This window comes from Tachysurus vachellii, chromosome 25, assembly GCF_030014155.1.
Source record: "Tachysurus vachellii isolate PV-2020 chromosome 25, HZAU_Pvac_v1, whole genome shotgun sequence".
Taxonomy (NCBI): domain Eukaryota; kingdom Metazoa; phylum Chordata; class Actinopteri; order Siluriformes; family Bagridae; genus Tachysurus; species Tachysurus vachellii.
Window position 1 is genome coordinate 3,767,520 of NC_083484.1, and position 24,807 is coordinate 3,792,326.

General features: G+C 38.9%; 1 protein-coding gene across 1 annotated transcript in view; it reads right to left on the bottom strand.

Moving 5' to 3' along the window:
* prex2 (phosphatidylinositol-3,4,5-trisphosphate-dependent Rac exchange factor 2) overlaps window positions 1-24,807 on the bottom strand; it is a 105,735-nt gene that overhangs the window by 75,946 nt on the left and 4,982 nt on the right. Inside the window, exons 2-6 of the mRNA XM_060861238.1 lie at window positions 10,250-10,321; window positions 9,508-9,630; window positions 5,638-5,742; window positions 4,283-4,384; window positions 2,658-2,819 (exon numbers count right to left, since the gene is read on the bottom strand). Of these exons, the coding sequence (XP_060717221.1) occupies window positions 2,658-2,819; window positions 4,283-4,384; window positions 5,638-5,742; window positions 9,508-9,630; window positions 10,250-10,321 (564 nt within the window). The remainder of the gene's footprint in view (window positions 1-2,657; window positions 2,820-4,282; window positions 4,385-5,637; window positions 5,743-9,507; window positions 9,631-10,249; window positions 10,322-24,807) is intronic.

Genomic DNA, 24,807 nt, shown 5'->3' on the forward strand with positions numbered 1-24,807 from the left:
TATAACAGTATAACTTACAAGTTAGTAAGTAGCAAGCTAATTCACTTGCGCTAATAACAACAAAGCAGAATATTACAAGTTCATAGTGAGATCGCAAACTGAATTTATTGTCAATGTAACAAATCTGAACCACAATAACTTATTAAAATTAGATATCCCAGCAGAGTTAACAGGTACTTTCATTTCATGCTAGTCCCTATGCACAACCTGCAGCCTTCACATTTAATAAAGTTTCTTTTTTTTTTTGAAGTGCTGGTAAAGCAGTAGCATGGGTAAAGTGACCGCAAGAAAGATGTCCCCTGCGTCTCTTCTCAGTTAGCCTGCAGGCCTGTGAGGACATACAGCTGTGCATCGGGTCAGCGCTAACAAGCAATCATCTGTCTCTGGAAGGCAGGATGGAAATAATGACTCTCTCCTCTCTCCCACTCACTCACATACACACACACACACACATCCCATATCACTCCACCCTTCCACCCACACCCTCAGCATGTAGACAGTAAAGCTTAATTGAGTCCCTGTGTAGATTTTTTAGATGAAGACGGAGCTAAACGCTGGCAATTAATAAAAGCAGCAAGACGCAAACTACATACATGATTTTGTGTGTGGATGGGAGACAACATACACACAAACACATACACACACACAAACACACAAAGAAACACAAATACATTTATAATCTGGAGTAATGCTGAGGCAAACTGCCATTCAAGAACCACCAATGACTAAAATGGATAACAAATCGGCTTCCAAACATGCTCATAAAAGCTATTTTGGGCGCGGCTGTGCTCAGAACAGTATGTACGCCTAATTGATGAAAGAAAAAGCCTAAAAGAACATTTCACTCATGTAGAAGCCTTGGCCTTGCAAATGTTTATGATTTCTCGCCTACGAGACCGGGTGTGGCGGCTCCGAGGGCTTACATTTGTTGCAGGGAATTAAAAAAAATAATAAAATCTTCCAAACAAGGTTTTCAAACAAAAATGGGTCCATACTCATTTTCAAAAGCCTTTAAAAAGCCACTTTAATGTATGTCGCTTGTTAAAGCATGACAGACTGTTTTGGATTCTGCGGTATGTTTTTTACGGTGGTTGATGTGGATAGAAAATCAGGTTCAGATCATTTCAACATGCGCTGAACTCCACACAAGGTTTTTTTTTCTAGCAAAATGGCTGACATGAAAAATCAGCTGTGGGCAAAATCTCTGGGCAAAATCTGATTTTAGCAATTTTGGGTACTAAAATCTGTTAGCATGGAATCTGAAATATTAGAAATACACCGGTGTGCTGAATAAAATAAAATAGAACTGTAACATTTAACTAGTTAAAGCACTGCTGTGTTAGCATAAAAGCAGATTTGGAATAGCATAAAACCTAGCATAAAAACGTTCGGTTTAAACAACATCAGAATCTATCTGAAATTTCTTAGCTAGCTAGATACAGTTACTTAGTTAGCATAACAGTTTGTAGCATTATGTAACGTTAATTAACATAAGTAGCCAGGTTTTCTAGTATGCTAGCAAGCAAATTTTTTATTGTGTGACTAAACCTAGAAACTTAGCAAACCTTATAACATTTGAATAAATTAATTTATAATGAGAACCATAAGTCTGTCAGAAAGTTGACATTTAAAAAGCTATTTAATGAAAAAACAAAAAACACACATTTTCAGCCTGCTAACAAACAAACTGATTGTTCTAATTTAACCAAATAGCTAAAGGTGGCTAGCTAAGATTCTCCTTTTTTATTGTGTCATTAAACTATAATCTTTTTAGCAGCTAGCAAACATTAAGAAAGCAAATTTTTGGTGTGAGAAAACCACAGGACTCTAAAAACGCTGCAGTCATGTTAACAAGTGTGCTATCTAACATTAAGTGGATTATTTTATAATGTGATTATAGCCATGCATTTGTTAGTGAGCTAGCATATGTTCAGAAAGCTTTTATAACAACAGTAGCCAATTTTGTTAGCAAGTAAGAACTAGAACTAGATAATTGTGACCGATTCAATTTAACAGAAGGGAAGTGTGCATAAAACATGGAATGATTAAAACACTTGGTTACCAAACTTTAAAACCTCTCTTGTCCACCACAATACTAGCATCTCCAATCACACAAGAAGAAGCCTTCATTTTTGTCATATACATTACATCATAGTGAAATTCTTTCTTTGCATAGTCCAACATTGGAGGTTGGGGTTAGAGCAACAGTGGCATCTTAGCAGTGCTGGGGCTTGAACCCTGATTCTCCAATCAGCAACCCAGAGCCTAAACTGCTTGAGCCACTACTGTCACTAACAGCACTCACAAACATCTATGTCCCTCAGCGAAGGGACATAGATGTCCCTTCGCTGTTAATTAATTAATATTAATATTAATATAATATATATATTAATGTTAATATTTTCTCCACATTCATACAGCAACACAGTTAAGAATGAAACAGCTACTAATAGACAGTCTGACTGTATTCCAGGACAGCATATGTGGTAAATCTTATCTGTGTCGGATTGAAGTGCCACGTTTTCTTAAATCCACCCAGTAAAATGAATAATTGTTATTTTTTTTTATATATTAATAGAGCTGAATGCTTTGTTACTTATAAAATGCAGAAACATCTGAGCGAGATCGGTGGAGTTTTGGTGAAATGTTGTACATACCTCCCATCCCTCGATGTGCGACTGCCATTCCTCCAGCACCTCCAGCTTCTCCATCTCTCTCTTGGCTTCGTTGATGTTCGAACACACCGCCTTCATCATTTGGAGCGACTCGTACACCATGGAGTAGTCGCTGTGCTTCTTTGGTGTTCGTTTCAGCAGTTCCTGAAAACACACACACAAGAATATGTACATACAGACAATTTAAAAGAAACACATCCATCTGCTTATTCATGCGACTGCTTTATTTGACAGGAAGACGAGTTTTTGACTATGGCTTTGTACCAGATGGACATGTTTGAGGCATTTGAATATACTACTGATCTCCTAGGATTAGCATGCACAGAGCTATAGAGCTGAGACAAAATGATATGAAAAGCAAAAATAAATAAATAAATTCAGTGAGCAGCAGTTATGCAGATGGAAAACAAATAAGTACTCAAAATTACACTAAAAAAAAGTTGAATTTACTTCATGTAAATGTGTACATTGGGCAGCCTTAACGCAATTAGTTTTTCTACATCCAACATGATTCTATTGTGTATTTTCAAAGCCCTGAATAAAATCCAAACTGAGATGTGGTGGGCTTCTCAGGGGACCTCAATGCTGTGGGAAAATTTGTCAAGACCAAATCAGGGAGATAAATAAATAACCACTCTTTACAACTGTGGTCAGCAGAAAAGCATCCCAGCATCAAAGACTCAAGATTCACCAATCGCTAATCTCCGATCTCAACACGCAACTAAAGAATGTTTTTTAACAATGTGTGATTTTCACCCGTGAAACAAAGCGAGGCCAAAACAGCATTTAGAGCATAAACCCTGCTGAATACAGCTAACACATAGAGATCTTCTAAACTCCCACATGCAAAAACCCAAAGTTCCAGCATTGTAGCTTAATTCTGATTTACAGAACGGGAACATAGATCACTATCACTATGCTTAGTGAGAACGCTTATCTGTTCCAGCTGTGAGATCGCAAATGAAATGAAAGCTTCATCGACATGAAAGAACAAGAGGTTTTGATTTTAGCCTGGGTGTTTAGCCTGAAGAATAAAGATATAGGAAAATTTTCTGGTTCAAAAATAAGTTCAGTGTCAGCAGCAGAGGTCTGCTTATTTTAAACAAGGACTGACTCTGATGGAGTCAGTTTGACGGGACTGTATTGCTGACACATTACCGCTAGTGTTATTAACAGGCTATGCTGTAAGTGAGGAAATATTACACAACTTCAGGTTTGGGCTCTTAAACAAGACTCTTAAATCTAAATAGTGAAGTGGCTCAATGGGCTGTTCGAGGATTCTTTGAATTCTTCATTTTAGACTTTGATGTGGAACTTTTAAAGGTTTTCTAGAACAAATCGAAGAAGGTTATTGATCTTTATGGTGCTAGATGAACTCTAAGCTTGGAGGCTTGCTTTGTCAATGTCAGTGAACTTAATGAAGATAGAGGCTGTGGGTTTGTAAAAAGGCACTTTAAAAAAGAAAACAACCAAATGAAAACCACATGAGACTAAATCTCTTCTCATATAACCCTCTTGTTTCAGTCTGGTTTCATGCAGTTGAGTTTTAATGCCCTAGGCAGGAGGTCAGCAGGCCGTAATAAGGGAAATAACAGATTTTCACTTACTCTGAGAAGCAGAGGATATTTGCAGATCCTCTGGATGGGAGCCACCAGGTAACCTTCCAGAGGAACCTCTGTGTTCTTTCTGCCTCCCAACATCATGCAGTTCTAATGAGGAGCAGAACAGTAGGATAAAACCAAAGAGAGTCAAAGAGCCAACAGAATGAGAGAGAAAGAGAGAGAGAGAGAGAAAAAAGGAACAGAATCAATGAGCCTTATAATGTACCATAAAAAGCTAGGACAAAATTAAAGAGGAGATAGACACAACCAAAGAACGCTTGAAGAAAGAAAAACAATGGATGTCATAGAATCAGAGAAATAACAAAACCAATAAGAACTGAAAACATAGACTAAAGAAACAAAAAGAAACATGTAGAAATACAAAAAAAAGGTAGAAATGGTAGACGACTATTGAGAACAATTACACAGAACTTGAGAGTACTGAGAGAGGACGATATTAATGAAACATAACCAAAGAGAACAAGGACAGGACCAAATGGCATCAATCCAAAAATCAGTAAGAGTATCAAATAGGGTCAGAACAAAATCTGAAATGTACTAAGAAAGAAAAAAAAAACAGAATCATCAATTTATGGGTAAGAACCAAATAGCAAAGAAAGATACAAAAAACCAAAGAGACAAATCTTAAAGGCAGTGAGAAGGGTCCAAAGAAAATAATTAAAATATAATAATAATTCCACATAAAAGAACCATAACAAAACCAAAGATTAACCAGGCACATCCAAAGAGAACCAGATCGGAGCCATAAACGCATAACAAAATACGCAAAAATAGAACAAAGCAGCAGCAGCACAATAAAATAAAATAAAAGTAAATATTAAAGGACAAAGATTTAAAACAGAATCATATGGTACAGCAACAGGAATTGCAGTAAGACAAAACCAAAGGCTCAGCTGCTTTGTGTGTAATAAAATCTTCAGCAGCTTTATACACCGCCAATGTTCCCAATGTCAAGGCCATAAAAAGCAGATTCAATCAAATTCTTTTAAAAGCATCAAACCTGCTACTTATTCCTCATCTATACCCCTATTATTAACTTCTAATATATTTAAAAAGCACATGAAGGATGTAAAGATCATCTCAGGTGGAAAGTGGAGAAAGAACTGTGGTTTGTCTTTGCTCTGGTTAGAAATAAAAAGGTGGATTCATACAGTAGGTCTCGGAAACACAACCTGGTTTTATGAAGCTTTAAAGACATGAAAGAGTGGCAAGTGCACCGAGGTGTGAGTATTGTGGGTATGCGAGTGTATATATCTCTCTAGAACCTATATAGTGTATAATAATCGATACTGTTCATTTCAGTAAAGGAAGAAGGGACTGAGATTGATGCTAATACTTACCAGAAGACACGTGCGAACACTTCGGACCTTGTTAAGCTCCAGCAGGAGTCTCTGGGCTTTCTCGTGGTTTCCACAGTACTCATCGTAAACCTGAAACCTGGCTCTCTGAGGACACAAACAAAAAGTACACACAAGGACAGCTACTCAGGGTGTGTTACAGTTACCCACAATTCTAAAATTGAACTTAAGCACTGGAATATGGAATATCCATCCATCCATCCATCCATCCATCCATCTATATTTTGTACTACTTAACTTACACTGGGTTCTGGGCACAAAGGAGTCTATCCCAGGGGACTTGGGCCACAAGATAAGGGATACACTGGACAGGGTACAATCTCACACACACTTACACACCCACTCACACTCTACTGACAATTTAGAGATGCCAATCAGCCTACAATGTAAGTCTTTGTAGTCAATGTAAGCAGAGGAAACATGAGAACCCAGAGGAAACCTTAAAGCACAGGGAGAACATACAAACTCCACACTGAGCAGAAGCAGGAATCAAATCCCCAACCCCAGAGGTGTAAGCTCAATGTGCTAACCTAACTGCTAAGCCACCATGTTACAGTGGTACAGTGGGGGTTCTGTGGTTAAGGTGTCGGACTACCATTTGAAAAGCCGCGGGTTCAATTCCCAGGTCTACCAAGCTGCCACATCTGGGCCCCTGAGCAAAGCCCTTAACCCTCAATTCCTCAGTCATATTAAATGTACAAAAATGAGATAAAATGTAAATCCCTCTGGATAAGATCATCCACTATATGCCCTAAATGTAAATTTGACAAATCTCTTGTTCTTTCATTAGTAAGAGACCACAAGCATGAACTACATGTAGATCTCAGTGGGGAGCTTAAGATTAACTCAAGGCGTGCATAACCAGACTCTGAATACACACTACTTTCTACACACAAATACTGATCCATCTTTAGACTCAAGACTTGCAAAATTTACAAGACAGTCCTAATTTTATTACACATTGTATACTGTAGCTTCTATAATACTCTTTATTAACAACAACCTATATTTGCTACACCGGTTTCTGGAGTACATCAAAAAGGCCAATTTTATCAAGGTATACATGCTAGCTAGTATAGGCTTGTTATTCATTCCATGCACCTTATCTATGACTGTACATCAATTACTGTTTACTTTTAAAGTGATGAAATGAAATGTTTGACCACATGAAATGTCTAACGCTAGAAATAAACAAAACACACCACGGATTTTTGTTACTTTGGCTTTTTGAGGAATACGTGTACATAGACGCAATACAGAACCCTGGCAGATTTACACACACTCGAATACTTTAGCTGAAAAAAAAATGTTTTTAAATCTAATCCCATCAGTCAGAGTGACAGAGTCTATTTGCCGTGGTCAGTCATAGACAGGGTGATACTTATTCTCAAAAATAGCAGCGGTTTTCTTGTGATTGCTGAATTATGTTTTAAGTAATGGTTGGCACTAAAAGATTCTGCCTATCGTCTTTGCGCAGGCCTACCACAGAGGAAGTGTCTATTTAACTTAGCTTGGCTTGATGGTGTTATTACAGCTCATGGGAGGTCTAATAGTGAGAATTAGCATACTGAGCCACCTGTCTAAGAATAGAATAGTAGATTAGAGATTGTACTCTACCCACAGTGATGGACTGCCCAGATGTTTGGCGATAGCATCATGTCTTAGAGGTGGCCAAGACGAGCATATGTTATAGTTATCAAAAAAAAAAAAAAAAAAAATCAAACCCTTAAAAGTAGTGACACCTGTTTCTTGGAAGTTTATAAGGCAGTTATAAATTCTGTATAAGATGTCTGAAAAAAAAACAGAAATTTTGTGATTTTAATCTCATCAAGTATTGTGTAGCATTTCTCCATATAGTTAAACCCACTTTTAATGTAGTTCTCTCTTGGATCTTGAAGACTTCATATCCCCCAGGATATATCACATACACATGGAATGTACCATGAATGTTTTTTTTCACTGAGAGATAACCCTCCCGAGAGAGACTACAAAGAGACGAGGATAAGAAAAACGAGGGCTCGGAAAGGGACAGGACAGAACCATAACCGCAGCTGCACCCTCCACTTCAGCCTCTCTACACACTTTGTTATAAAACATGTGGCTTTTCAATCGGATTTTTTCAGTCACGCTACGATTCGATGATAAAGTAGAAGCAGAACTCAGTGCTACAGAGCATGAAGTGTGTAAAAGTGTGTGATGTGGATTGTGCCATGAGAAAAATATTTTAAAATGAGTAAATTATTGCAGGATAAAAAAAAAAAAAAAAAAAACATAAAAGTTTCCACAACATTAAGAACAAAGTAGGAAAAACTATGTGAATGTGCAATGTCTACATGGATTTTGTAAAGAGATGTAAAGTAAAGGGGCGGATCTAAATGTTTGTAACGCTTGTTGATGTTGCTCATATGTCATATTTATGTCACATTTTATAATGAGGCTGAAGTCTTTAGATCCAGTGAACACTTACTAGCATATCGTCGCTGTCGGGCAGAAACCTCGTATGTCCAAATTTGGTCAATTTCATATTTTTTCACATATCGATGCTATTGGTCAGTCCCCACGTGGGTCTGTTATTTTTACAAGTTATTAACCAATCTAAAGTCTTGAAAATAGCTTGAGCGCAAATCTCATAACTCCATTGGACACTTCAACTGTCCACCTCTTCCTCACTCCGCGGGAGAGCTTCGCGGCATATTTCTCCTCAAGAAGAGTCGCAACGTATCAACACGTCTTCTGAGGTAAATGCCTTCAAAACACTGGGCTCAAAAAAAAAAATCTTGACCCCCGCTAGTTCTGGTGCTCGTCTGAGGACAGGAATTTAGCGCAAGACAATCCACTGTAACGCTGACTAAACCCTGTGCACTGCAGATAAGGTACAGCGTTTTTTTAATTTCCTGAAAAATAACGGTTTTGGAGATACGAGGATTCCGCCTGACAGCGATGATATGAAAGATAATCTAGTACAGGAACACTAGCTATTGTGTAAAAAAGCTCATATAAGCCCCGCCCACTCAAACAGTTCTCTAGATCAATCTTAAATCTTATCAGTTTAACTGCCATTTGAATTTTTTAATTCTTTAATCTAACTAAAATTGACCTTTTATTGGTTTATGGCTAAAAAAAATACAAGTGCATATTCCATTCTTTTGGCCTTTGGGAAATATTTATTGGGAAATATTTATCATATATAAATAAATAGATTCACTCACTCACTCATTTTCTACCGCTTATTCAAACTACCTCGGGTCACAGGGAGCCTGTGCCTATCTCAGGCGTCATCGGGCATCAAGGCAGGATACACCCTGGATGGAGTGCCAACCCATCGCAGGGAACACACACACTCTCATTCACTCATACACTAGGGACAATTTTCCAGAGATGCCAATCAACCTACCATGCATGCCTTTGGACCAGGGGAGGAAACCGGAGTACCCGGAGGAAACCCCCGAGGCACAGGGAGAACATGCAAACTCCACACACACAAGGCAGAGGCGGGAATCGAACCCCCAACCCTGGAGGTGTGAGGCGAACGTGCTAACCACTAAGCCACCGTGCCTCCCTATAGGCACGCTATATCACTGCTATATATATATATATATAAGTGCTATATCACTTTCCTGTCTGTGCTAAAGTGACCAGAACTGTAGCTAGTCTCATATTTAGATAATGGACATAAATACATTTGATTGCTTAAGCAGTAACCAAAAAACTCACTAAAAAAGTGAGTATGGATCTGAAATGTAGTGAACCAGTTGATGATTCCTGTTTTTTACTTTATTCCAGAAGGTAAATAGAAAGAATGAGAATGGGAAAGAAATAAAGTCATCATGTGTTTGATCTTCAGACACTTACAAAGTGAAGGAAGCAGCGTCCAATTTCGTGATGAGGGTGTGGGTCTGGCTGCAGCAGCTCCTCCACCATGGTCAGGAAGTCTCTGTGCACACACCGGATCTCCTCTAGGTTGGAGAACAGCACCTGGTGGGAGCACATGTGGAATTACAAGATGAATTCTACAAATTTAATAATACAAATCCATAGATGTAAAAGAATGCATGTGAATGTGTCTGAATTTTTATATATCTTTCCTGGGTTATAAAGAATGGTTTCTGTACCAGATAATAAGTAAAAAAAAAAGTGAATAGATTTAGACTAAAACTAGGATTAAGACTCAGAGTCCAGTCTAGACACAGTAGAGTATCTGCTGCTTTTTACATTTGATATTTGTTAACCGTAACCTCTTTGTGACCCACAGCATCACACACACACACACTACATCCTCCAAGAAAGACTCAGCCTTATGAGCCAAAACAAGCAGGACGCACAGATTCCATGTTTACGCACCAAAGTAACAAGCGCTGTGCGTCACTAGCGCTCGTGGCCTTGCGACAAAATTTTTCAAACTCATCAGCCTCCCACGGTTAAAATAAACTCCAGCTGCTTCCTGTGTCATCCTGTCTTTTCACCTTCATGCAAAATTAAACTATTTTCAGTCTGGATTTAAAATGCAGTCTGCAGTGTTTTAGTGGATTCCACTGAAAACATTAGTTTTTCTTGAAGTCCCCAAAATATATCATGGTTTAAGGAGCAAACTCACCTTAACAGTCTCTTCGGTGATGTTTTTATCAATTTTAGCGACAGCATACTGGTTGAGGCGATGCAGGAATCCCTGTTTAATAAAAAAATAAACAGAAGAAAGCAGAAATAATTAGATATCACATATAAAGCAGAAATTGTAGAGAAAAGAGAATTGGATTATCAAGAGTCAAATGTCAGTAGAAAATATCGAGGCAGAAAATGAATGAAACACGTTAATTAATAAATCAACAAGCGGAAGCAAGATTACAAAGGCAATACAGAGACAGAAGCACTATTTAAGCTCAATGTTTGATACAATTTATGAAAAAAAAAGCAAAAGGAGCAGAAGGGTCTGAGTTGTTTAGAACAAACCAAGCTCAGGAAGTCAGCAAACCAAATAAATCATCTCACAAATGTCGGCGAATGCTGACAAGACGGATTGTTGCATGAGGAAAGTGTTATCTGTTCTTTTATTTTATCAGCACCACACATTCGCTTCTGCACAGCCAGCAAAATACCAAGTCTCCTGTTTTATTGCAAACACTCGAGGTCAATGAGGTTTGTCCTTTTTTTAGATTTAAAGATCTCACAGAATCAGTGCCGCTTTTTAATCTATCTGACTGTAAATGAAAGCAATCCAACTAACAGCGAAGATTATTAGACTGTTTAGTAAATATTCGAGATTTTAAAACCCTTTTCCTAGAACATTGGAGTTCAATTCCATCAGCGAAATGGAAATCGACTAATCGGATATTTTCTATCAGTATAAAGAATAAAGTTTTATTTATTGTTTTATTTCAAGTCATTACTTTGAAGCAAGTTGAAAATTTTACTCAATTTTTGTTTTGAATTGAAGAAAAATTTCGTATATAAAATAGCAACAATTCAGTAAATTTCAACACACTAAAAAAAATCTTCCTAAGTAACTTTAAGTGTGTAACCTCTTTTGAACAATTTGTGAATAAAATTGTATTTATTAATTATTTATAATGGGGGCACGGTGGCTTAGTGGTTAGCACGTTCGCCTCACACCTCCAGGGTTGGGGGTTCAATTCCTGCCTCCGCCTTGTGTGTGTGGAGTTTGCATGTTCTCCCCGTGCTTCGGGGGTTTCCTCCGGGTACTCTGGTTTCCTCCCCCAGTCCAAAGACATGCATGGTAGGTTGATTGGCATCTCTGGAAAATTTTCCGTAGTGTGTGATTGCGTGAGTGAATGAGAGTGTGTGTGTGCCCTGCGATGGGTTGGCACTCCATCCAGGGTGTATCCTGCCTTGATGCCCAATGACGCCTGAGATAGGCACAGGCTCCCCGTGATCCGTGGTAGTTCGGATAAGCGGTAGAAAATGAATGAATGAATGAATGAATGAAAGAATTACTTATAATAAATTCTAATAAGTTTGTATCCAGGTCAATAAATGAGGCGTGTTATGAGAATTTCAGAATATCAAGTAACTTTGAGAGATTGAACATTTAAACACATTTAAATGATCTACAGTGAAGATCTACAGATACCGATTTCTCTTCATTTTCTACATTCGGGCTCTAAAACAAAACACGTACTCAAGTCAATAAGGGAAAAAATGTTACATAAGTTCCTAAACTACACATCGCTTACATTTGAGGACAAAAATCAGATACGTTTCCGTCCCTGAGGGAAATCATTCCCATCATCCAGAACGCCTGCTTTCCCAGGAGGTTAAAGATATTCAGTATCCACTATCCACATATATTCACTGTGTATAAATCCAGATTTAAACGGTGTTCCTAACTTTACTGGGGGAAACAAACAAAACAAAACAAAAAACTATTAAGGAGAAAGAATTGTTTTGTGATCATCAGTGACAGATCTAATAAAGCTGAGACACTAATCCTGCAGCAGGGCTAGAACATGTCGAGCTTCTTTAGCACAGAAAATCCGCTAAATACTTTAAGATTTAAAGCCTCTGAAAGATGTTTTATTTTGTGAATATGCATTTGTATCAAGGCATAATCAAGCTCTGTGGATCTGGGACATATTGAGGTTTCTCTGCTTGAATGTCCTACAAACTGTTTTAATGACACTAACATAAGAAAACAAGGCATTTCCTGTTAGCATGTCAGTCCCAGATCTGCTGATTACGGCTATATCACTCTCCAATCTCCCTGGGATGATTCCAGTGAAGTACACAGCCAAATTAGCAGGTGAAATCTCTCAGCTAGCATGCTAATTACAGAGTACTGAATCCACTGATTACAAGTGGCTCACATATTTCAACAATTACATTTTTAAATTGGTTCTGAAGGCAAATGGGTACAATAGAAAAGCCATGGCATGGCCTAGACTGAATAATAAGATTCACTGTGGCTAGCTCTTTAGCATTTATTAGCCTTTGTTTGGCAAAGTGGTATCTGATTAGCAAGTCTAATTCCTACACCAATACTCACTCACTCACTCATTTTCTACCGCTTTATCCGAACTACCTCGGGTCACGGGGAGCCTGTGCCTATCTCAGGCGTCATCGGGCGTCAAGGCAGGATACACCCTGGACGGAGTTCCAACCCATTGCAGGGCAGACACACACACACTCTCATTCACTCACGCAATCACACACTACGGACAATTTTCCAGAGATGCCAATCAACCTACCATGCATGTCTTTGGACTGGTGGAGGAAACCGGAGTACCCGGAGGAAACCCCAGAGGCACGGGGAGAACATGCAAACTCCACACACACAAGGCGGAGGCGGGAATCGAACCCCCAACCCTGGAGGTGTGAGGCAAACGTGCTAACAACTAAGCCACCGTGCCCCACCTACACCAATAGATACTGAATAAATATACAACTTTCTTACTTTGGACAAATTAGACTTAATGAATGCAGCTTTTCATACCAATTCATATAATCAAAATTCCACTGCATATTCAGGCCACTTTATTGACCCAAATCCTTTTTTTAACATAGTAATGTCACTAGAGGTCAAATGTCTTGCTCAGGAGTATCATTTGGGCAAATCTGAAACCCGGGTGATTTTGGTTCATTGATGCATGAACTAGAAACCATCCCAGAACATTTTAGTTCCTGGACCATAGCTCTGTTCCAAAGAACCCACCATTTTATGGTACACTAAACCCAAATTCCAAAATGTTATTACAACCCCAGTTCTCTTAGCAGAACAGATAATTGCTTCCATTTTCCCAACCGATCCAACAATCCATAACATTTTACTCTTGCTTTCCAGTACAAAATGATGCAGAAACAAAGATCAAAACTGAAGTGAGGAAAAACAGACGGTCAGGTCTCGCATTGATTTGTGTGAGAATAAAGGATCTGGGGTTTTTGCTTGTGTAGTGCCTTGTATTGTACAAACCCCTTCACCAATAAATCAGCTGATTGTATGTGATTGAAGATTTGCAGGTTGGCTAGTTTAGTAGAAGTTTAGAAGAATGATGGCCCTGACCATTGAATTTCACTCTTACTCTCACTCACTCATATTCTACCGCTTATCCGAACTACTTCGGGTCACGGGGAGCCTGTGCCTATCTCAGGCGTCTTTGGGCATCAAGGCAGGATACACCCTGGACGGAGTGCCAACCCACACGCACACACTCTCATTCACTCACACACTCACACACTAGGGACAATTTTCCAGAGATGCCAATCAACCTACCATGCATGTCTTTGGGCCGGGGGAGGAAACCGGAGTACCCGGAGGAAACCCACGAGGCACGGGGAGAACATGCAAACTCCACACACACAAGGCGGAGGCGGGAATCGAACCCCCAACCCTGGAGGTGTGAGGCGAACGTGCTAACCACTAAGCCACCGTGCCCCCCCAATTGAATTTCAACTCAATTTAATTATATTTATTTTTATAGACCTTTTTACAGTTGACATTGTCTTAAAGCTGCTTTAAAGAAGCATAGAAACAGATTCTAAATTGTAAGGTTTAAAAGCAAATTACAATTTATCTCTAACACACCCCTATCCTTTATCCCTAATTAGCAGGCCAGCGGCAAACTTACTGAGATGCTCTGAGGAAGAAACCTTGAGAGGAACCAGACTCTGAAGGGAACCCATGTCTGAAGGCAGTTTTCAGACATAAATGCATGGACAGAGTCCATAAAATTGACCCATTTCCACTTGACCAAACAAACCACACCTCACACCACTGTTTTTTGGTCCACAGGAGCTGCCTGGATATTCAGTGGATGTTTATTTCACTCTCACTGATTTAACAAAACCAATTTTGAAAGAAATAAAGAAATGTTTTATTGCAAAATACCTGTAGTTTAGGTGAAAAACATCCTGTCAGAGCGTGTGAGCTAAAAGCAATGCCACAGTGATGGAAGCAGCTGTACAATGTTCGCAAGGGACCACAATATAATCAGTCTTGAGACTAGAGCTATAGTCTGGAGACATGTGGAGGAACCGAGCACCAGCTTCCTGTCTGTCTGTCTGCCTGTCTCACTACGTACTGTAGAGATGAACATCAGAGCACCGATAAAAAACACATGCTTTGTACAGTTCAGAGCTCGCATGTGCTTTCTTCAGGAAATTCTCCACTTGTAGGAGATCAGCACAATCAGAAGCAGGCGTCACAGCAATCGACTTGCCAGTATAGTTTTGGAATGCAGGACAGGAAGGAAAAGATGTGACTTTTTGACAGCTTGCTGGAACACCAACACACATTGACTGGCACACAGGACTTTAGTGACTACAACAGACTTCATTAGAGGCCGAGGTCTGTTTAACTTCACACTAGTATGTACTCTACAGTCAAAGAAATACAAGACACAGCTGATTCAGGACTCAGGATAGATATAGAACGGATAGAGACAAACTAAAAGAAAAGCAAAACAGGAAAAAATATTTGCTTTTTTCAAAGAGGCCTTAAGTAAAGCAAAAACAGTACCTCATGGGCATCCTGTCCTGGCAGACTATAGAAATAGTTCAGTCTTCACACACACACACACACACACACACAAACACATACACACACACACACACACATAGAAATGCTTTGCTTGGCCGGTGCTCTGTGGAGGTTTGGAGCAGAAAATCCAGGCTTTATTAGACACAGGCCAGACAACTCTCTGAACTAAAACTCAGTAGCTTTTCTCAAATCACAGTCAAATCTCAACATAATATTTTCCCAATGCCTGGAAAAACGTCCGTCACACTATATCTGGCTCCTTTCAAATCATCACTTGTTCTTGCACCTGCAGTAACGATTCAGAATTCAGAATTCCTTCAGGAGTAAAGAACGTTTAGCAGGTTGATTCCACAAGCCTGCCTGGAAGTTAGAGATTTATTTTTATTATTTATATTTATGGTGTGGGTATAAACTCTGAGGTTCACTTGAGTTCACATGGGTTGCTATATATACTGTAAGTTATTCTATTATACCACTGTTAAATTCTTGAATCTGATTGGTCAGGAGGTGTTTAGTAGTTTTATATAACAGCACAGGGACTTCCGAATTCCCCAGATCTCCAGATTCCCAGACCTTGACCGATCAGAGCTGTTTTGTTGGCCATAATATTAGGTAGGTGGATTTAATGCTGTATATACGACACACACCAGGCAAGAATTAAAAAATATCTATAATGCTGTAATGTGTTTCTCATAAACTGTGTATATTGAACCTTGTTAAATAAATTGATGCATGTTATGCAACACATCTCTTCAACACCAACAACCTTTTCATTCCAAGGTCATAAAATCATAATAACCGGAAGATCTCTTGCTCCTGCACTTGTTATCTGGGTCTAGGTCTAAGAAAACAACAAAGATACTGAATGAACTGAGTGCACATAAAAAACACAGCCTTCCCTTCCTGACACAATAATATCCACCGAAGGTGAATCACAAGAGATAATATACTGTATAATAAATAACCACATCTATTTTATGTATTTAAGGATTTTTTTCTCCTATTTTAGATACGTATTACAAAGGCCAGGAATGGGCTAAAACCTGGTACTGCTGATCCAATACAGACCTTTTCCCCTAATAATAAAGCTAGCTTAATGAAAAAAATATGAGAAATATTTTCCAATATGTTTATACAAAAGATCGTAAGGAAGATTTGTGGATTGGTACAAATCCAGCAGTTAAGGTTGATATAAGTCTAATATCTGGGATATTTAGTATCCTGTTAGTACAGTGGCTTATGTTTTCACCCCTGGATCTTTTCCACATTTTTTTATAGGAACTGAAATGGTATCATTTGCGACTCATTGGGATTGTGTATCATTAATTTACACAAAATTGAAGTGGGGGGGCACGGTGGCTTAGTGGTTAGCACGTTCGCCTCACACCTCCAGGGTTGGGTGTTTGATTCCCGCCTCCATCTTGTGTGTGTGGAGTTTGCATGTTCTCCCCGTGCCTCGGGGGTTTCCTCCGGGTACTCCGGTTTCCTCCCCCGGTCCAAAGACATGCATGGTAGGTTGATTGGCATCTCTGGAAAATTGTCCATAGTGTGTGAGTGCTTGAGTGAATGAGAGTGTGTGTGTGTGCCCTGCAATGGGTTGGCACTCCTTCCAGGGTGTATCCTGCCTTGATGCCCGATGACGCGTGATGCCCCGTGCCCCGTGGGGAAAATCAGTACAGCTTCCCAAATAACTTGATAAATCCAATGTTGTGATTGCATACGTATTTGCCCCGTTGCTGTGAACCTTTACATTGCCTTCACTCAGAAGAATTGTTTGTGATATTTTCTATGCATCACGTATGAGATAAATCAATGAGCGCTGCAAGGAATATGAATGAGCATGATGCATTACGCAGAACTTCTTTGAAAGACCAAAATCATCTTCAATATTGAAAAAAAAGATAATTTTGGTAAAATGAACCTCACAAACCCTACATGGCTACCAGCTTTTCTTAGTAAACTGATGCAATGCCTGTATTGTTATATTGCCACATGATTGGTCACATGATCAGTGATTGCTCAGATGAGATGTTCATCACTGTCAATCAGTATTACATTTTTTACTCCAACATGTCTGTGCACTCAAATTTAATGCCTTAAAAGGAGTTTAACGTTTGCATGATTTTTTTTATCCCATTTCCACTGCAGGAATCTTTTTTGTTTACTTGTTATTGGATTTGTTTTTACATGATCTGTTATGTAACGTGTTACATGGGTTTATAACAGGGTTTATAAACAGGAACAGGGACAGCAGCAGTACATTCTGGGCGAATAAAGAAAGACTTGTCATTGTAATATGATCATTAGAAACAGACCGCTTTTGTTTGAAGACGTTTCACTGATTCTTTGTTGTTTTAATTAGTCCAGACTTTAATTTGGTGTCAGACAGCAAATTCTCTCCAAGGATCAGTAAAGTGTTTCAAGTTAAAAAAAACTTTGTTATTCTTGGTGGTAAATGCATTTAAGGGATGGAGATGTTTTTTGTTTTTTTTTTTAGTATTTTTTTTTTTGGTGATTTAACATTCTGGAGAGATAATTTCACCCTTATCGCATGGGAGTGAGCTGGGTGATAATGTGAATAGGCTACGTCTGCAGGGTTTAATGAACCGGTAGAGTGTGAAAGCAGAGAAACAACCAGGAAAGTTTATCGCAAAGCTGAAGCAGCAGAAGTTGGTTCACATTTTGAATGTTAAAATCTGTAAGAATACAAAAAATATCATTCCTGCCAGCTGTTATGAGCAAGGTCATAGTTATGGGATCTGTGGTGTATATAATCTCGGTCTCTCCTCAGTAGGTTAAACATGGCAAAATGGCTATCAACTGCAAAACAAAGGTTATCTGTCACTCCCAGACAAAACAGGATGAAAGCCACATGTTTGCGACTCCTTCATGAGGAGGCTAACAGCAGGTGACCATTCGCATTCCTGACTTTAACCAGAAAGTCCCTGTGTGGGTTGAGGCAGTCAGTGCAGTGTGTGGGACCGTTGTTTTTTAAAACATTAAAAATTTATGGCCCAAGCACACAAACAGTTACAGGAACTCAGAAGATTTTTACATTATTGCGCAAACTTTTATGGATATGTACTTGCGAGATGTATTTACGTGCCTGCACCAGACAGGAAATGGGTGTTGATTTTCTGGCTGTGGAGGAAAAACTTCATTTATCAGCCCTGTTTCTGCATTGCATCAACAACACAGGAATGCTATTCCTCGGTCTGCATTTATGGACCACCAGCAGCAGCGACTATATCAGGCTAGAGAGACTTTTTTGGCTAAAAGATACACAAGGACAATGGTGTCTTTTAGCGCAGCTCTTGACAACACCAGGACTCGTCTCAGCTTCCGCACAATGTAGCTACAGTGCTGGTAAATGTCCACAGGAAGGACAGACTATAAATACAGTTCTGATCATGTTCAATCTGTCCTTGGATATGCTAAAAAGTCATTTGCAGTTGTTCAAAGACTTCTGTGTGTATGCTATGGTCAACTAAGTGGTCCAAAATCCTACCACAGGACCGCAATGTGATTTGTTTTCCAGGATTCATATTGTTGTCTACTTATAAAAAGTTACATATTCTGTCATAAAGTTCTATATTATATTAAGGCTGTAAATCTGTCACATAAATCCATTATCTGTCAGTATGTACTGATAGGATAAACAATTAAAATAAAGCAGAGTTTGATAGGCAGCTCATGGCAGAAGACAGGAGAGCTTGTGAGATCTCAAGCTCAATTACAAATGAATCCACAGCCTGGTAACCAACAGAGCAAATCTTGCCTTGTTATCTGGTTGGAAGGGATGGCATACAATCACTCTTTCCTGTCCATCACAGTGACGCTGCCCTGTTCTGAGTCTCAGAGGAAGCATGTGATATCCTTCAGTCTCCCTGGTTGGTTAGCTGTCTTATGATAGTCGAATGACGTCCTCCTAATTGGAACGTATTTTGAAGAAGCCTACTGATAATGATTTCCCTTTGGTAGAGGGTCATGTTCATCCATAGTGATGCTACTGGTAAAAAGTTGCTGGTGTCAGCTGAACACATTTTGGTGTACTCAATTCAATAAAAAATGCAGCCTACAAGAATACAAATCTGAGGATTTCTTTCACTTAAGAAGCTTATACTGTACATACTCCACTGGCTTCTTAGCTGCTGAGTCTTTGAACAAAGGAAGTGATTTGGGCTCATACAATGTGCTGTATTTTAATTCTGTCTTACCAGAGTTGCTTTTTCCAAAGCCTTTATAGTGGAAAGAAACACGGATAAACAAGGATTCAGGAGCAAAATACATTTTCACAACACCAGCTCCAATTACACTCTGAAAGAAGCATTAATGTTCAACAAATGCACCGACTAATAGAATTTACCTCAACAGTCAGCAAATCCTACTGAATATGCATTAGAATGAAGCTATATATTTACTCCAAAGCTGATTATGCAATTCCATGACTGGCTGGATGTTGATTACGCTGACTAAGCTGGACTTTCTGTTCCAAGTCTCAGTTACTTTTTACCAGAACACTTTCACTGTCATTATTGTGCTACTGATTAGAACCTTGGTAACTATGAATGACCCACTTTTCCGGGAACAACCACTTTGAATGTTCGACTTTGCTTTGAACCGTTGTCCTTGATTTTTTATCCACAATCCCTGTCACAAAATTGGATGCTGCAAATTGTGAAAGGTCCCCAAGAACCTTTTTGTGTAAATCCAGGCATGAATGGGGATGAAAAGGGGAATGGCCCGAAAAGGACCCCTTCGAAGAGCTCTGGGCTCAATGCCATCTTTGTATAAGGGTAGAAATAGTGGCCTTTGCTAACCCGCCCAGCACGGCAGGCTCTGTCCTGTTAGAGCCTTCCTGGCTGAAAGAGCACAGACTACAGGAAGAGACATGTGGATGGCACCCTGCGAGTTCACCAAAACCAGAGATCAAACTTGATGAGCTATCCAACTGATTTGTCCTGGATCCATCCTAAAGCCATTGATTGTTCGGGCTGAACAATTGTTTGACCCTTTTTACTAAAGATGTATGATACAATTTTTTTAGATTTCTCTTCGAAACTGCTGAAAGCTTAAAATAACTGACACACTGTGCTATAACACAGAGCAAGATTTATCGTAAATTAGTGTTAGGTCTACATAAAAATTGGAAGGAGGGTAAACCCTGGTAGGGTAAACAAGAAGTTCAATTTTAACATGTCAACATAACCATGTTATAAATTACAGTGTTGTAAATATGGAGGTTTATTACAACAAAGGTTTGGTAGCATTTCAGGTGGTGGGCATTATTTTGAGATTCTTTTGCCTGGCATGCTTCAACACTAGCTTCAAACATGCAACAGTAGCTTGTATTAATGCCCATTTCACGTAGCATGGAGCCTTCACAAGTGGGCTTTGATGCCACTCTAAGTGAGCACCTGTCACAAGGAAGGACAGCTGGCACGAGAGGATACATTGGCATCCTATTCATACACCAGCATAAGGATGCATTTACATAAGAATCGTCAAATCTGTTTGCTGTGTTTCCTCCTCAGGCAGAGTTCAAATGCAGTGACAAAGAGGTTTGAGTCTAAATCTCTCAAAAAGCACAATACAAAGCAAACATGCAAGGCACGGGGTTGCATGTTGAGCCAAAATTGCAAGCTGAGCCAAAGGACTGAGCTGTAGAAATGTAAAGCGCATAGTTTTTTTGTTTTTTTTTAATATTTTATATCTAAGTCTAGAATAATTGTGGTTACATGTACAGGTGATTTCCTGATTTTCTCAGACTTCGAAAACTTCAAATTTCTCACCAATGAATTAAACAGAACATTTTACACGAACATACACACCCCTAAATATAAATTATGCTCTGATTTGAATTCAGTAAAACAGTCGTGTTTGATTCACAATTGGAATTCTGATTCATTGACTAATTTGTTTTGCTTTTTTGCCAAAGCTATGGAAAGGAGCAACAGCACAGGAAGAACAGAGCACAATGTAAAGCAGGGGAGGGCCAGGAAGGAAGGAAATCCTGCTTGCCATGAAACAAAAGCAAAAGGAACTCACCGACTGGAGCCCCTGAAAGCTCTCACTAGCCCGCCTGACTCTTCACAAACCTGACACCCAACCCAGCAGCCAAACCCTGTAGGCTAAAGAGTGCTAAATATGCCATTAATAGAAGGAAGATATATCCTAAATATCTCGCCTTATTATGTTTTGTATAATTCTTTGCTCTGCTGAAGTGTCAAGGGAAATCTTATTTTTGTGATCAAAACCCGTGTAATACAACCTGTATCAATTAAGACACCTTTCAAACATTTTCTTCTATTCTTTCATGGGAAATTGGATAACACCTGCATGACAAAAAGAAGTCAGAGATTCAAAAACAAACAAGACAGCGAATGTATAAAGCTACATCATGTGGGAATCAATAGCTGGCTTTGTATGGCAGCTCTTTGTGTCTGTAGCCATTGGGGAAGACACACAGCATGCTATGTGACAAGAATTTTAAAATCAAAGTGGAAGAACTTCTGAACATTTTTCAGCAGAATAGACTCTAGAACAGATTGTCTGTTTGCTGAGAATAATGCACTACACACAGGCAGGGCGTTGCTAATTAGCATTTCCGACTGAGATGAGTCCCCTCAGGCTTAGCAGTGGAAAAAAAGTAATGTATGCATATTACAGAGACAAGAATCTAAACAATCCATGTAGACTGCATCAATCTAGCACTTCTTGTCAAGTGGAAATGCCTGAAGAACAAATTCAGGAGAAACAGCAGAGTAAAGACTAGTGCTAGCGTTTGATTAGCCATGGTGAAGGTGAGGATGTTACAGTAGCTGTCAGTGCTCGTCTCCTTTCCAATTACAGCTGACAGCTTTTCCAGAGCCTCTGACAAATTACAGAGATGACCATGACTTCTTCAGAGTAGTGAATTCTTTCAAAAATGTTTCTCTAAGCACTTTTTAGTGTTGTATAACCAGCTGTATTGCCACCATCTACTGAACATCTACTAATTGCAAGCAGACACACATAGATTTATAATCTAATTTTGCCTGCTACAAGATTTTCAGTCACGTAAACACCATAATGCAAAATCTTAACTTGGAAATTAATATTAACACATTGATGTTTATCACAACACAGTTAGCTCGAATTCTAAATGGATTCCTGCTCACTACATATGCTCACTACATGGGGTATAATAACAATGGAGATCTTGTGGTATATTTTTGGTACTATAACATTTAGTATTCAGTAAATAAGAGAAAAACATAGACGTTTAGCACACACCTATGTCAAGATGAGTCTATTCATTTACTTATATTTTGTAACAGAAATTATCATTAATAGTAAATATATAACTATATATATAGTAGCATGTATTTCACATAAATACTCACAGAAATGTAAACATGGATTTTAACCTAATAGTCAGATTATAGTAATTGGTGCATTTATACAGTTAATCTGTTCCAATATCTTACTTTTGAGGGTGAAATAATGCATTTTGTACAATTTGCATCCATCGAAATTGGAAAAATCAACAAACAAGCAGCTTCCAATCATCTGACAAGAAATGGATAACATGATAAATTTAACATATGTACTTTGTCACTTGAAGATTTTTTAATAATAGTCATGCTGCTAACACAATGCTACCATGCTAAAAGAACTCTCAGTTCTTAGATTAGTCTACTGAGCATTTTTTACTGTAGGCCTCGGTTAAAGAAAATGCCCTTTAATCAAAGCTGCTGTTTCCAAAACAGCAGGAGTGAAGATTAACTGGCAGGAAGAAGTCAAGGATGGGGTGATGTGACCCCAGGAGGAGGGGCAATACCGGGGTCAGTGCTTGTTCTGAGCATTCATACTCCATTTGGTTTCAGTCCTTCGTCACATGCTTGAAAGTAATACAACAATATAACTGGCTGCTCCTGTAGTAAACAAACCCCAGTGGGAGAAGAAGACTAACATGTGTTTCCAGGTCTATAAGGCACCTACTGCAGCACCTCTGACTTTCGGCATTAATAAAATATTCAACATTATATAGTAAAGTAAGAGATAAATACTCCGACTCTTTGCCTTCCGTAAGCTTTTCTCTACTCTTTTGAAACCTTCTGCTAGGACATTTAAGGGGAAGGGCTTCATTTTTTCCCCATGGTTTCTGTCAAACTTCAGAATTAGTAAAAAGTCTATGTTTTAAATTATTTCAGACCAAAGTCTGGACCTCTGGATGGTTTGGAGGTTTTTTTTTGGTTGTTTGTTCATGTTTTATTTTATCTTTCCTACCATGCAGAAAAACTTGCATGCCAAGGTGCAGTGAGTAGTGATGGTGGATCTCAGCTAACCTCAGAACAGCTCAGAATGAAACTTCTGCTTGAGGTTTCACTGTAAGCTGAATTTTCTATTATGTTTACTTCTTATTCAGAACTTACCAAATGCATGTGGACAGCTGACCAGCACATTTTGAACATTCCAGTCCAGATTTATAACACTGTGGAAAAACCTCGACTCTGATGGAAAGGATTTCCACTAGATGTTGAGGTGTGGCTGTGGGGATTTGTGTTGATTCAGCTACAGGAGCATTATTGAGATCAGGGACCGATGTTGGTTCAGAAAGTCTGGGGTGCAGACGGTGTTCCAGTTCATCGCAAATATGTTCAGTGGGGGTGAGTCAGGGCTCTGTGCAGGACACTTGAGTTCTTCCACACCAAACTTGGCAAACATGGTGTCTCGTAGGAGGTAGTTTGCATGTAATGTCATTTTGACGTGTGAAGTGAAAGCCTCCATGAAAGCGGGTCCTCTGTTTCCTCTATCAGAGCATTTTTATAGTTACAGGCCTGAGTGGCTACTAGTGAAACATTCATGTAACATTTGAAATTGGCATAGAAGCCTATATTACCGCTATAAACACATTACAGCACAGTGGAATACTTTTCTTAACATATCTCAACAGAGGAGCTTGGGGTTAGTGCAGGGGTAGCTATGATACAGCACCCCTGGAGCAGAGAGAGTTAAGGGCCTTGCTCATTTGCCCAACAGAGGCACTTGGCAATACTAGGGCTTGAATCCTGACCAATTCCAATCAACAACCCAGAGCCTTAACCACTTGAGCCACCACTTACCCGGACTGCAGATGGACTGAAACTGCAGCATAGCAACAACAGCAAACAGTAGCACAGCAACAAGCAAAACTGCTAATGTTAGCATTAATTAATAGAATTAATTATATATATATATATATATATATATATATATATATATATATATATATATATATATATATATATATATATATACATAAGTGTTTATGATGGTAGATTGCACTTTATGCAAATCTAGCTTACTTGCTTATCTGTTTAATTTAATTTAGAAAAGAAGTGTGAAAATAAAAAGAATTTATTGATATTATATAGTCATTAGAGCAATTTAAGGAAGACTTGCGAGTAGTCTAGTACAGGTTCTGCAGTCTGATATATGAAGCGTTTGGCGCCTCAGCAAATAAAATTGTAATCCTGGTCCTGGTTATAGCCCTGCATGAGAACCTGCCAAATGCGAGTTAAATGCTAAAAGATTTCTCACATGAGACACAGCAGAAGAGGTTGTGCATTGATGTAGGCCTATTTGTCATATTTATTTGTTTGCACATGTTAATAATCTATGAACAAATCAACAAGTTCAAA